Source organism: Podarcis muralis, chromosome 9 (genome assembly GCF_964188315.1).
Source record: "Podarcis muralis chromosome 9, rPodMur119.hap1.1, whole genome shotgun sequence".
Classification (NCBI taxonomy): Eukaryota; Metazoa; Chordata; class Lepidosauria; order Squamata; family Lacertidae; genus Podarcis; species Podarcis muralis.
The window spans coordinates 39887891-39903597 of NC_135663.1; the positions used below are offsets into that span (position 1 = coordinate 39887891).

The 15707-nt window shown below is 40.9% G+C and overlaps 1 protein-coding gene across 4 annotated transcripts in view; it reads right to left on the reverse strand.

Moving 5' to 3' along the window:
* Positions 1-15707, reverse strand: part of FBXW7 (F-box and WD repeat domain containing 7) — a 114137-nt gene that overhangs the window by 84168 nt on the left and 14262 nt on the right. The window contains exon 1 of one of the 4 annotated variants that reach the window (XM_028744885.2): positions 8944-9150. The exons of 1 other annotated variant lie outside the window; for it this stretch is intronic. In XM_028744885.2, coding sequence (XP_028600718.2) covers positions 8944-9099 — 156 coding nt within the window. In that variant the 5' untranslated portion in view covers positions 9100-9150. Of the gene's footprint in view, positions 1-8943; positions 9820-15707 lie in introns of those variants that run through there. 2 more of the 4 variants (XM_028744889.2, XM_028744890.2) reach the window with 2 other exon arrangements.

Genomic DNA, 15707 nt, shown 5'->3' on the forward strand with positions numbered 1-15707 from the left:
TTCTCTTCCCCTTCAATCCCATCTCACTAGATTAAACAATATAGACCACACGAACACCCTTTCATCAAGGAAATAAGCCCCTATGGTGAAGTCCTCACCCCCACACATGCCGGTAATTTAAAAACTTTCATTTCCTACATGTTTTGAATCTCACAGTTTCAGAAGATTTTTGCATGAGAACAAGAGCTTGCATTGCTTTGGCAGCATGATCTTCCCATTACAACTAAAAACTAGGATTTGCCAGAGAAATGTGGTGTGTTTCCTTTGTAGGAAGCAACCTGAACTTGTGACCTTCAATACATCACTCAGCTAACACAAAAAACTATAGGTTGTCACGAAGAAGCTTGATTTCAGCCCATCACATGTAGCCATTTGGCTGATGCATCAGTTAACAAGACCTAACTATAGCTTGTCTCTCCAACAATACTTTGCTGTGACAAGATATTGTGAAGAATAATAGCTGTTCCGGCTGAAACGCAATATCCAAATGGAATATGATTTTGTATACATTATGACATTGTCAAGAAAGCACTTTAACTCATCGTTCAACATTAAAGCCATGATGGGAAAGAGTAGGAGACAGAAGTTTTGGAAAGCAGAATTAGAAAAACAGTATAGCAGAACTGGGAAAACTTCAGAAAATGGCAGCCAAAATTATTATGAGATCGGAGCAACTCCCCTATGAGGAAACATTTAAACTTTTTGAGATTTTTAGTTTGGGGGTAAAGACATGTGTAAAATTAGTAGATGTAAAACATCTGGAGAGTACTAGGTTAGGGAAGCTGTGCTGCAACTTTAACTTCAACAATTCATTAAACCACAGAAATTTTGAAGAGTTCAAGCTATGTTGCTCACATTGTGTTAAGAGTAAATCCACTTTCATTCCCACAAGGGTTGGAGGATATACAGTGTAATGAAGGAGAGTTATTTATGCCTTCTATAGCAATTGCCAGACATTCTTTAGGGAGGCCGAAATCAGATTTTGAGAACTCTCAGTCAAGACACAAGGAAAACTTTCATTTTGAAGGAATAACTACTAGTCTCTCTACTACTGTTAGCCATGCTCTCATTAGACAGAGGAGTTTATAAGTATTTCTGTGCTATGAGAAATGTACTGATACCAGGAAAAGTGCTTATCTGCTTTTCCCTGATAATTAGTATGAAGCAGAATCAATGGTTGTTGTTACAGAATCAAAATGTGCCAGGAAAAAATAATTAATAAACTATAATAAATCATTAGACCCAAACACCACATTGGGGAATTTTGGAGAAGCATTAGGAAGAGGCAGCACCGCTAGGAACAATACAAAATCTCATTAAAATCTACTATTACACAAGAGAATTGGATTGCAGTGAATGCTCTACTAGAACTCTGCATTTTAAAGCATGTGAGTAGATACAATTTAAGAGAACTGTGAGAAATACCCTAACAAAGAAATTAAAAATACAGTGGTACCTCTTGTTACGTACTTAATTCGTTCCGGAGGTCCATTCTTAACCTGAAATTGTTCTTAACCTGAAGCACCACTTTAGCTAATGGGGCCTCCCGCTGCTGCCGCGCAACCGCCGTGTGATTTCTGTTCTCATCCTGAAGCAAAGTTCTTAACCTGAGGTACTATTTCTGGGTTAGCGGAGTCTGTAACCTGAAGTGTATGCAACCTGAAGCGTATGTAACCCGAGGTACCACTGTATTTGAAAAATGGCCAGAAGAGGAGCACATATAAAAAGAAGATACCCAAAGCTTATCAATATAAGAGTTACAGGGCCAAGGAATCAACAAACAAACTGTTTCTATCCTATTTTTAGAATAATCTTTTCACAAAGGCCTGTCAGCAAAAGGGGGGGGGGCGTGGGTCTTCAAAACACGCCTGAAAGTCATGCCTGATGAATCTGCTGAAGAGTGTTCCACAGCATAGGACAGGCAACACTAAATGCCCAGCTTCTGGTTGAGGTCAATCAAGCCTTTAACACAGGGAGGCAACTAACACTCCTGCAGGTGATCTCAGTGATCGACAAGGGCTCAGGCTGTCCTGAAAGTCACCTTGTCTCAAGTTCTGGGCTTTGAATATCAGCAAAAGAGCCTTGAAACTGGCTCAGTTAAACAGTACAAAGGATAGATTCTGGTGTCACATGGACAACTGAGATCTCTCTGCACGTATGCATGTGTATATGTATAAATTAGATACAGATATTCTTCTTTGGCGATCACTCGTAGCAGAGTAAGATTGTAATAATGAGTCCGTAAGTGACTGTGGAAGCCAATTCTGGATCCACACGTCCTTCCACAGTGGGGACATTGGTTTCCGGGTGGGAGTTGATCATGGTGTGGATTTGCCAAGCGTGCCTTCCTCCTAGCACGTTTCTCCCTTGCCTCCTGAGTTCAAGTGTCTTCAAAGCCCATGACACCTTTGGTAAAAAGCTGTTCTCCAACTGGAGCGCTCGCAGGCCAGTGTTTCCCAGCTGTCAGTGTTTATAGTACATTTTTTAAGATTTGCCTTGATAGATATAGCACAAGTTAAAAGGGTAGATGGAAGACAAACGTTTGCTGCTGTCTAGTGAGGTAGCCATATTCATCTTACAGAAGGTGGCCCCATTCTATCTCAGCCCTCTCAACTACCACTCATTTCATAATAGAGAATAAGTACTACTGACCTTGGAGGCCTGTTGTAAAGATTACCAAGATAATATACATTAAGTCTGCAGTTTATGCACATTTAACTTGTGTGCATTCAGCTTTACACAAGTAGCAATAAACAAATAAAAAAACAAACAAGAAGGAAGTGGAATTCCAAGGAAATGACTTTGGAAATCCCACCTGCCATTGAACCCGATGTGTTTTGATTATACGTAACTTTGGCTTTAAACGTGATCCCCGGAACGTAACCCCTGTGTAAGTTGAGGGCTTACTGTATGTGAAGTACTCTGAAAACTTGAACTGTGCTACAGTATATGAAATAAATGCCAAATATCATCACTGACTTGGAAGACAATTTTTCCAGTGGTCTGTTTTCTCATTTAACCACGTCTCCTCACAGTTCCCATATGGCTGAATAGAGACAATATTTCCTTTAACACATGTCTGATAATTTAAATGCTTAATCATTCCTCAGAGAAACTTACATAAATTAGGTTTGACTGCAAATTAGATATAAACAGAACAGAATAGGCTGTTCAAAATCAAAGCTATACATGAGATCAAAGGACCAGGGCACTGAGTTTAGAGTCGAAACATGGTATCAGCCAGCCAGCTACACGTACACCATCTCAAAGCACAACACAATATTTAATGAAACTTATTTTAAATATGAGGAGGAATTCTGCAGAAAATATAATGAACCAGACAAAAGACTGATTAATACTCAGTGATTTAGGATCTCAAGGTTGTTGAACATTTACATGACAATCAAGGATCGCCATATCCATTGAGTGGGCTGAAATATGTCAATGAGAGAGGGAGAGCAGTCAAAGGCAAGTTATATCAGGAATGAGGTACCAACTTAAGTCAGAGGGCAAATTCTCTGAGGACATTAGCTGGGCAACGTTAGCTAATAGGTACATATTTATTTACATATATTGTGCAGTGTGTTTAGTATAGTGTGTGTGAACATATGACATCACTGTGATGATGTCATTAGCATTTATTCACTATGAATATAGTATGGCAGTTCTTAGTAAATTTTGGAGATTGTAGCAAACAGAAATCTGAACATCAGTAAAATGTCTATTAACTGTAACCTTTAAAAAAATTAAGAAGGCACATTTATTGATACTGTAGCTTCATCAGAGAAACAAAATATTGTTGCCCTTTTATCTCATAAAACAGCTGGTTTCTTAATAAACCATTTATCAAAATGTGACAAATTCCTTTTCAACAGCAGAGCTTTCTAGCGATTATCTAGCGGTAATCCCAAACCAATGTTACCCAGCTAACTAAAGCACACTCCCCCCACACACACCAAGTTAAAAATTAAAGACATGTTTCTCTTACACCTCAAAAAGTTTTCTTTAAGCTAAGTGTGCTAAAGCAGTTTCCCCTTTTTCCTATGAGAGTTCTGGCCAAGCTTTTCTGAGACCAGAAAGTTTTTCTATGTGTGCATCAGAAGCAAAACAGCTTAATCACATCAGTGAGGACATATGGAAGAATTCCCTCTTCTCAGAAGATTGACTAGAAGAAAAGGCTAGAGCTGTGAATCACGTACACATACACCAAAGTCAATTCATCTGTGGGGTAAGGGATTTCGGCTCACAATTCATTAACAGCTATCTCATGCAGAACTTGGAAATTACTACCCTAAACATTCTCAACACATTAAACTGCTTTCCCTAAGTAATACAATGAGCAAAACCCACACAATTTAAATAAATGAATTTCTACTTTTAGGACAAGTCAAAATAATTTTAATCTTCTTTTTTCATTTTCTGCTCTACCAAAATGTACAAAAGACTAATAAAATTAAAGTACACTAAGTATTCTAAATTATTTGTAGCTGGATTCCTAACAGATGCTCAGTTTTCTGCAAAGAGAAAAAAGATCCTAAGTTAGGTAGCCAGATGTTAAGGATAGACCTTATAATGCTTCTGAAAGATGCACAGGCTTGAAATTAGTAGGCTGATTTCAGACAAATAGTACAATCCTATACATGTCAACTCATAATTAAGTTCCATTGAGTTAAATGAACCTTACTGCCATGCAAGAGTACATAACACTGCAGCTTAAAGAACTGCATCTAAGTCCTGTTGATTAATAGCAGGCTTCCTCAAACTCAGCCCTCCAGGTGTTTTCAGACTATAATTCCTATCATCCCTGACCACTGGTCCTGCTAGCTAGGAATCATGGGAGTTGTAGGCCAAAAACATCTGGCAGGCTGAATTTGAGGAAGCCTGATAAATAGGAACCAAGTCATGACTTACTTTTCTCATTCATTTCAATGGTACCCACGTACAACTAACTTAAGTCTAGTTTGAGCTCTTGTCCAAGGAATTCTATCATTGAGGGGCAACCACCAAGAACACCTCTCTTTAGATGGAATATATGTTATGTACATCCAATTGCCCTGCGGATATTTGCTCCTTCAAATAAGAACATAAGAAGACCCATCTGGTCCAACATCCTATTCTTACAGTGGCCAACTCCATGCTTGTAAGAACCCACAAGCAGGATTTGAGTACAAGAGTACCCTCCCCTTGTTGCAGTGATAATTAAAATGGGTATTACAGAGGGCTTGTGCAAAAGGTAACAAGTTGACCTGGGATGAGGAAAACCTATATTCAAAATTTTACCCAAACATGAAGTTCAACAATGGGGAAGTCAGTAGCATGCAACTGGGAAAGAAAAATCAGATTACTTTTAAAAAATAATCTTTTTTTCTTTTGTTGCATATCCTTGGACACTAGTTAGAATGCACTGCTTGGATTGTAAATGCCACCTACATGTTTTCCAAGGCCTGACTACAGAACTGTTTATACAAACCAGTTATCTCAAGACAAAGGTACAAACAAAAGAGGTCTGGATGATTTTTCCCCACACTGAACTAACTTAACACTCCAAAATTCACCCCCAATCATACAAAAAGAAAAGTAAGAACTGCTTTCTTAAGACATTCAATTGTGCAAATAATCTAAAAAGACTGCAATTTTTATTCATTCATAACAATGTAATATAATAGTTCCTCTTAAAAATTAATGGATTTTATAACTATTATTATCATTTATTAAATTTTTATACCCCCCTTCATCCAAAGGTCACAGGGTGGTTTACAGCATAAAAATACTAAATGAAAACACAACATACATATCAAAACAACAACCAACAAACCCCCTCCCACAAACATATTTAAAAGACCACTAATTGTTTTGTTGTTGTTTAGTCGTTTAGTCGTGTCCGACTCTTCGTGACCCCATGGACCAGAGCACGCCAGGCACTTCTGTCTTCCACTGCCTCCCGCAGTTTGGTCAGAATTGTTTGTTTAATCAAAACTGATTGTTTAATCAGCATCAAACCTGGTTACTGAGGAACGTTTTTGTCTGTTGCCTAAATAACTCACTGTTAGAAGGAATAAAAAGCTACGTTTAGCAAAATAGTAAATATAAACTATGTATCTTATGAAAATGAACAGCCTGAAAGCATAAACCAATTCAATTAATCAATCAAACATTTTAACACTGGATAAGTGAATCAATACATTTTTGTAACAATTAAATATTTGATTCATGGGAACTCTAAAAATAAAAAATCCATTATGAAATGAAAGTCAAATGGTATAATAAAGGTTAACATGAAACAATTCTGCTTTCAATATCATAGAGAACTTATGATGTCCCACTATTTGATGGAAGAAAAATTCATGTTACCATGAAGGAAATCTAATGGTGTTCATGGGCAAGTAGTACATACATTCACACAATGGGGCTTCACTGTCTTTTCCTCTCCTTTACAGAGACAGCCCCCAAAACCTGGAAGGTGGGGCGGGGGGGCACCCTTCACAGCAAATTTAGTGAGAGGTGGTACAGTATGCAAACAGAACAGTATTCACACATCATTGGATTTTGCCCCACGATTTCAATATTTCTCATTTGGAGGTACAACGTTTTAACTGTGGAATGCTCTCTCCAGAGAGGCTCACCTTGGACCTTACATATCCTTAGACACCAAGCAAAAACATTCCTCTTCTCCCAGGCCCTTGGCTAATTAACCAACATATGCCCCTTCAAACTAGGGGCGGGGAGGGTGTCACCTTCCCAAAGCCAGGTAAGTGAGCCACTGGACTTTGGGAAGGAGGCATGGGGGCTCTGACAGGGCACTAGAACCCTCCTACCTACTTCCCAAAGCCTAGTTAGCACTTTAGCAGTCTTGGGAAGGAGGTGGGAGGAATCTAGGACCCTGCCAGCGCTTAGAGCCTTGCTTAGCCAGCCTTGGGAAAACAGCAGGAGAACTGGGAGGGGATCAAATTTTGGCTTAGTTTCCTCCCTCTCTCTGTGCAGGAGGGCAGTGTGAGGCCCGCACCCTGCAGCCCACTTGGTATGAAAATTTGGACTGCCCTGGGCTAAGTATTCAGTATCAAGTTACCTGTCCCTGTGTCCTATACATAGAATTCAGTCTTATATTTCTGTACCAAGCACTGGATGATAACATAGAATCACAGAATTTTAGGGTTGGGAGTTACCCAAGAGTCATCTAGTCCATCTCCTGCAATGCAGGAATTAAACTTATCACAATATATGACCATGTGATTTAGGCCCTAGTCCAAAAAGCTGAGTTCCACCCACACAATTCAGGGTATCTAAGCCAGGGGTCAGCAAACTTTTTCAGCAGGGGGCCGGTCCACTGTCCCTCAGTCCTTGTGGGGGGCCGGACTATATTGGGGGGGGTGAACGAATTCCTATGCCCCACAAATAACCCAGAGATGTATTTTAAATAAAAGCACACATTCTACTCATGTAAAAACACCAGGCAGGCCCCACAAATAACCCAGAGATACATTTTAAATAAAAGGACACATTCTACTCATGTAAAAACACTCTTGATTCCCGGACCTTCTGCGGGCCGGATTTAGAAGGCGATTGGGCTGGATGCGGCCCCCGGGTCTTAGTTTGCCTACCCATGATCTAAGCCTTTCATTTCTAAGGCAGCCACCAATTCTGCCAGACAACGCAACAACAAAACTTGTAGTGAGTTCAGAATGCCCTGAAACAGGACAATGAACAGCTTCAATAAACACACAGGGAAACAAACCTCAGTGTATGCATTCAACCATTTGCATGCCTCAAGGGTCTTTCTGGATCACATCCTTGAAGTCAATTTATATCTTGATCACTAGTAGAAGTAATTTACATAATAAACAGTGCCACTGACATGTGTTGATCTGATCCTGCTGAGAGCCTGCAGCTTTAACCAAACTTCAAGGGGTGTGGGGAGAAAACAAACTACCAGGAAAATGGCTCTTCTTGAGACTGGAGCATATGAATGCCAACTACCAAGCAATCTGACAAGCGCAGCCCTTGTACTGGGGAACAACAGGCCACATCCTGCAAAGTATTTGTCCATGGTCAGGTCATCCCCTATGCACTGTGTGGCTTGGATCCTAATAACCGCTCACCTAGTTTCACCCATTGAGAAGGATTGGTCATTTTTTTTAAAAAAAAAACATCAGGTTGCCACGCCACATGACAATCCTTTGCAATATAGCATAGGGGTCTGCTACTCAAAGGAAAGCAGCAAGACATTCCATTGGGCTGATCCACACCTCTGAGTGTACCTAAAGCAGCTCTTTAGATACTAGTTTTTATGTGTAAGCACAGAAGAATGGGCCTGTGTTTCTGCTGCTCTGAGAGATATCTGGATCAGGCTGACTCTTCAGATCTACTAAATTTGATATATGTATGCATAGGGAAGTTAGTTTTACTATGTATCAACTTGTAGAATGGGAAGAGAGTGCAAAATTACAAAAGTAAAATCATATATATGGTTTGCATATATCAGTCATGTTCTTCAATTACATCACAATTGCACATTATATTGAAACATCACAGGTCACAAAACTGGAAAATACTACTGTAATTTGAGCAGAAACATACTTATTTTATAAATGCAGGAGCACTGGTGTGGGAAGAAGTTAAGCAGTTCTTATTCAAACGAGAAACTGTTTCTGAACATCCAGCACTTTTAGAGCAACTCCAAGCTGCAGTCACAAACATCCATTAGAGTGTTCCACAATTCAGAGCAAGCAAGTGGTTGTCAGTGCAGCCAGTAAATCACCTGATCCTATTACAAAATCAATTACTGCAGCACATTTCTATTGCTACACAACCTGATGATGGCAAAATGATATTGGATAGCTGCTGCAAGGTCAAAAAAAAACTAAAAACATTTTAAAATGTGTCTTATTTTAGGTCCACATTGCATCTATTTTAAAGGAAATATTTTTAATAAAGCTGTATAGTTACCTTCTTTGGCTGATTGGGACATTCGATGGATAGTCTCTGCAACTGGTCTGATGTATGGCTGCAAGATAGGAGATCGGAACAGCAGGTCGAACGGCCCAGCCTCTTCATTAAAGAAGAAATAATGCTGCAGCCACAGCCACACATTGACTTGCTCATCAGATGAGTTTATTCCTTAAGAAATCAGTACTGGTAGTGGCCCACACACAATCAAAATTGGCCGACCGCCTCATTCTGCAGCTCCCTGGCAAAAATTAATACTGATAAAAATAAAACAATGGCGGTTTTTCCCGAAGCTAATGCTAGTAGTCACTGTCTTTATTGCCAAGCAAAGCTCACAATCTTAAAGTGCCTCTTTCCAGCTACACTTTCGCAAGACAAGCTGCTTTGATGCTCTCCACTGTTTTGCAAGAAAGCCATGAACTTAAAGTAACAGACACTGCACACTGACTAGAGTTTGTTTCTCTGTAGCACTTCAGGTCTGCTTTGATAGCATCTATCCAACCTGTTCCCACTTTGAACACGCAGTCTTCCAACAGCCAACAGAAAATAGCCACACCCCTCTGTGTTCACATGATCACTATTCAAGATCCGCTCAATATCTGAAAAAGTACTGTTGCTGCATTGCTGAGAGTAACAACAGTGTAGAGATTACTGGCTGGAATCTAATTTGCCAGTCAGAGCTCCCGACCCTTTAAGACTCCAGCATTCAGGGTACCTGCCAGTTCCACTTAGATTAATGTATTTTCTTTACTGCCAAACTTTGCCATTTTCCCTATGTTAAATATACACCCCACTTCAGCCTAACAAACCTAAGAGCAAAGTGCAGAAAGCTGTCTTATGAAAATACAACTCTGGAGAAAAGGCTAATACCATTACAAACTTATACATACCAACCCAACAAGTAACAGAACGGGGAACAAATTTCAGCTAAAATCAGAGCCAAAGCAATGGAAAACATAACAGGCAAAGGGTTTTAGTAAAGGAAACATGGAATTAACTTATTGGATATCTACCTCAGAGGGGGAAAGTTTGCAAATTGATTCAGACAAGTGGGGGTTATGGGGGAGGGGAGAAAGGAACTAAATGAAATCATCTGCCTTGTCTTTGTCTCCCAAAGTTAATGTTTCAATATTTAAATAAAATAACTTTTCCTCAATAACATTGCTGTATTTCTAATTTCTCTTGTTTAATTGATCCTCAATGTAAAACACAAAAAAACCCCAAACAAATATAAAACATAAAAAGCTTGCAGATGCTTCCAAAGCAGTACTAATTGCAAGTGCTATATATCAGTCGATGACATGCTGGTCTTTCAGCTATTAAAAGCAGTGCATTTATCTGTCTTACTGCAGCATGCACTAGAGTATTTGAAAAGAGAGAGAGAGAGAGCTCACGTTAACACAGATGCTCAACCTGATTACAGGATAATCTGCCTTGAAATAATTGTCACTTACATTGATAGAGCTATCAGCAGTTGTCTACAAAATCCCTTTTATCAAATGGTTAAGAAAAAGCAAGTGGCATGACAGCAGCTTAAGCGCACATATTCAAGCAAAACTTCTTGTTTTCGCTCTGCATCAAAAGCTATATTTGCTCTGTCTCCTCCCCTCTTCCTCCAGCCCTGGTTTACAGCTATATTGAGACAGTACTGCCTCTTCCTTCAACCTTGTTCTGCCCTTTCGATATTCACATTTCTATTAAATCATTTTCCAGTAATATTAAAATTCAAGCAACCAATGCAAATTGAATAAAAAGCCTTTGTGGAGAAAGACTCTGCATGCAAACAAGCAAATAATGCAGTAACCTTTTACTCGCCTGCTGGAGGTACTGTCTGCTGCATAGAATTTTAAATCCTCATCTGCAGATGCAATTGAGCTGGTATTGCCAAGGACTTTGCTCTTCCTGCGCTGATTCTACACAGCTATTCATCAGGAAAAAAACATTATAGGGAAAATGTAAAGTAATATCAGGTGAAATCTCTCAGACGGCCTGAAATGAGCCAACTTCTAAAAATCAGCTGCCGTCTTGCCTAGTCACATTTCTGAGCTCATAAAGGAAGTGTTATTGCTGATGTATGTTTGCTTGCCACCAATATGCAAGATAGGGAATCACAGGATGAAAAAAATTAATACATACAGTATTAGAGTGCACCGAGCAACCTTACCCTAATAATTTCCCGATGTCTTTCCTAGTATAAAATTGCATCTCAAGATGAAACATCTCATAGAACCAAGTAAGACTTCCTGTCCTCCTTCTGCTCCTCCTCCATCTCCCTTTCAATGAATCTCAAGAGGCAGAGTTCTAATAAAGATGATTACAGCTATGCCATACTGTTGTGCCAAGCAAAGAAATAGCCATCTTTTCCAAAGTTTTTATATAGACTGCTCGTTTAAAGAGCATCTGTTATTCATCACAATTACCACTATTGCCCCATCAGCATCGCCTGTTTCCCCTCACCTACAGAGTGGGAGATATCTGAAGTCCATACAGGGTGGGGTCCTAAAGGACTAATTTGTTTTTGGCCAGAGAAGACTAAAGCAGTTCTATGTTTTTGGATCTCAGAGCTGCTGCTGTTGCCTTGGGATTGGTATGGGTCTGCTTGTGTGCCCACCTGATCATTCTGCATATTTTTAAGTTATTACAGAAACATTTAAGTGTCAGAATCCTCTCCCTTCCAAGGAAACTGACCTGGAAATTGCCCCTTACTCAAAGTAGTGAGCAGCATAGAACAATGCTCTCATTTTGAACACAATAGATCTAATTTAAGCTTTATTTTTCTTATAGTAGGGAATTTGATATAGTCAAACAAAGAAACAGCTTTTGATTATAATTAGTTAAAGGCGGGTATAATCATTTCGAATTAGCATGTGATATGAAATGCATAGATAATTCAGGGAAACTTGTACTGCCTTTAACAGGAATGAAACACTAGCAGTAAAGGTTGTTATTCATTATTTATGTGCTCCCCCACTCATCTCATGTCAGTTTCCTTAATGTACTATTGATTCTCAGGATGCATAAAGATGGAGCCAGTGACAGACCACATATAGGGCAATCATCCAGTAAGTAAACAAAGTGACTGTTTAGGTAGATATAATCATGGAAGAATTCCAATATACAGAAGAACTTCAATGACACATGCAGATTTATCTATAATACCTAGCTGGATATTTCAAGAAATTATCTTAATTTGAACAAAGTTCTAAACAATAATTCAGTTTTTTGAAAGGCCATTTACACATACTGGATGTGTTCACGTGATTGGATCCTGACTTAAGGTAAAAGTAAGGTAAAGGATCCCTGGATGGTTAAGTCCAGTCAAAGGTGACTATGGGGTGCAGCGCTCCCCTCGCTTTTCAGGCCGAGGGAGCCGGCATTTGTCCACAGACAGCTTTCCAGGTCATGTGGCCAGCATGACTAAACTACTACTGGTGCACGGAGGACCGTCACAAGTGCCAGAATGCATGGAAATGCCATTTACCTTCCTGCCGCAGCAGTACCTATTTATCTACTTGCACTGGTTTGCTTTCAAACTCTGAGGTTGGCAGAAGCTGGGACACAGCAACAGGAGTTCACCCTGTCACAGAGATTCGAACTGCCAACCTTCCAATCGGCAAGCCCAAGCAGCTCAGTGGCTTAGACCACAGTACCACCTGTGTCCCTTACTAAGTCAGGATGTGCATGAACTGCACATACCCACAGGAAGACCCTTTGCTGTTGCTTCACTCTTCCCTGCACAAAAACAAAACAAACGAGGAAACCACAGATAACCATAACTCCCTGTCATATGAGAACTGGAAACACCTATGGAAAAGCTGGAAGCCAACTTGAAATAGTTGGGATAGGCTTCTGAATCCTTGTTTTAGGTACTATAACATTATGGATGGCAAAAGCAACTTTCTTTCCAATAGGCTCATATGAGGTGGTGTGGGAGAACAGCAACATTAATTTGATTCTCATTTCTACAATATGAAAGATCTCTTAGATATGTCTACATCATACATTGTAAGGGTTGTTGGCATCCGTCTGTCTCAAAGACAATGGAGTGAGCCTCTGGAAGTGAAGTCAGACCACTGCATTAACAGCACCAAAGTGACCTCCCTGGGATGCTAGGCTGGGCAGCGTTTATGGAGCTCCTGGACTGCCCAGACGGCAAGACCGCCCTCTCAGCCTTGCTGATGTGGTCCAAAGGAAAGCAGAGCAATACATTTGGCACCAGCTTGGCTGCAGGAGTTGCCAGAAGGAGGTGTGCAAGGCACTATCCAACCGTCAGGGACGCTGCTTGATCTGTGTAGGGTTTACTCCTTAGCCTTTTCTTCTCCCGAAGACATCCTGCAAGGCAGTGGAGGTTTAGGGCCAGAATTTTCCTTCTCCTAGATGGGCTACCTTCCCAGGTAGATGAGCCCCATCTACCCTGCACTTCCCTCAAAGACCGCCTTCTTGACTGTTAGAGCCACTATTGGTCTAGTCCGCGCAATCCACCAGGGCCTGTCTTGTGAGGAGCTGTGTGTTAATCGGAATTTAGGTTTATCTGTGTAGATCATGGCATAAATATAAGATTGACATAACTAATATGACATGATGAACTCCATGGTAACCTGACACAAGCCTTACTCCAGCATCCTGAAAGGCATCCAGGATTATCTTAAATTCACACACATCTGACTTGAAGATTAACACATGCAAATATAGAATTGCTAAATACAAGATACTCAGCTACTCAGCGGGATCCATCCACACAATGTTAAGGTGATTTAAAGGCAGATTGCAGACAGAGATGCCTAGGTTCAGATAATTTCTCACTATCAGAAGTCTTTCACTCTTTTGTTAAGCAAACAGGAACAGGATCACCAAAGATGAGCAAGGTGACCAAAAGGCAGGAAAATCTGGAAGGGATTATGGAAATTGTAGGAATCACTCATTTCACAGCCCCCTCACCTCTCCACTGGCATGCCTTGGCAAAAATGTACTGTATTTTAAAAAAACCATTAGATTCAAAGGCTAGTGAGCTCTCACAGTTCCAACAGGACAGAACTTATACAGCGCTCCCTGGGACACAGCACACTTCTGCTTTCCCTTAACAACCGGTATACTTTCCTCTCCCACCCCCTTCTAGTGTGGGTTTATGGCAAAATTGTCATGCCCATGCTCCTGTAGGCCTTTAGAATAGTTAGGGAATCTTTTACCCTTTAATTAAGGTGTGTGTGTATTGTAATTTGCTACCTGCTTAGACTGTAACTTTGCTATCTAAAGCAGCATTTTTTATATTCTGTCACTCCTATGTCATATAATAAACCAAACTTTCTTTATTTCTTTGTGTGAGAGCTTCTTGTGGGCATAAGATTGAGGGTTAACACATATCCATAACAAGTGCATGTCATCACTCCAGCAAAAGATCCCAAACCTCTCAGCATTGTGTATATGAACACACGAGTGCTGGCTGTGTACGTTTGAGTACACACTTGTAACCGTCTTTGCATGCAAGGGAAGTCCCTAACTCACTGATCAAGACTTCATGGTCTCCATGGCAACAATGACACTGTCTCAAGTAGCTACTGGCCCAACACATAGGGCAGGGTATACTCCGGATCTGGTCTTTGCTCCAAGTGGCATATGAAGGCCTGAATATAGATGGGAGTTTGTATGACCCCATTGCCATGGCCAAGCCACTTCCTGGTGAGATCTGGACTGATTGTATGAGGCACCACAACTTGTTATAGAATGCATAAGGCCACAATCACAATCACTTCTTAGTGCCCTCTCTGCTGTAGTGGAGCCCAGTCTAAGCCTTTGCATCCTTGAGCTCCAGGTAATGAAACAGGTTGGACAATGGCTAGAGTGCAGGTGATATAAAGGTAAAAGGTAAGGAAAAGGACCCCTGAATGGTTAAGTCCAGTCAAAGGCGACTATCGGGTACACCACTCATTTCACTTCAGGTTGAGGGAGCTGGTGTTTGTTCAGATAGCTTTCTGAGTCATGTGACCAGCATGACTAAACCGCTTCTGGCACAACGGAACACCATGACAGATGCCAGAGTGCATGGAAATGCTGTTTACCTTCCTGCCACAGCGGTACTTATTTATCTACTTGCACTGGTGTGATTTTGAACTGCTAGGTTGGCAGAAGTTGGGACAGAGCAACGGGAACTCACCCCATCACACAGATTCGAACCACAGCGCCACCTGCCCCCTAGGCGATATAAAACCCACTAGGAGGTCAAACAAGCATCACTTAGAGCACATAATCACACCCAATGCATGGCAATAGTTGTGACAAAAAAGGCTTACTTTGCTGTCTCCACTGCATCCTTGAGTTCAGTGGAGTCATTCTAGGTTGTAGGGAACCTTTTTGTTAGGATACTACTTTTGCTAAGCTTAACCAAGCTGCCCTACATCTGATTTCAGAAATGACGTCAGGTGTGGGGCAGATAAAGGTGCAGCAAAACACAGTTTGCAGAAACTACAAACCAGGGTATTACTAGTGCTTGCAATCTCCTTACATCAGAGGTCGGTAACCTTATTGAAGGATGGGCCGGTCGACACTCCGTCCATCGGAGGATGGGCCGGAGCATGTGCACACAGGCGCTCTTCTGGGTCAAAGGTGCGCCCGGAAGTGCACTGGGAATAGCATGTACGCATGCACACGTGCGCTTCTCTATCCCGCATGCATGTGCACACGCTATTTCCAGTACACATCCAGGTTGGAGGAGCGCCTGTGTGCATGCGCACGGGCACCATCAACCTGGAAGTCAGTCCCCACGCCGC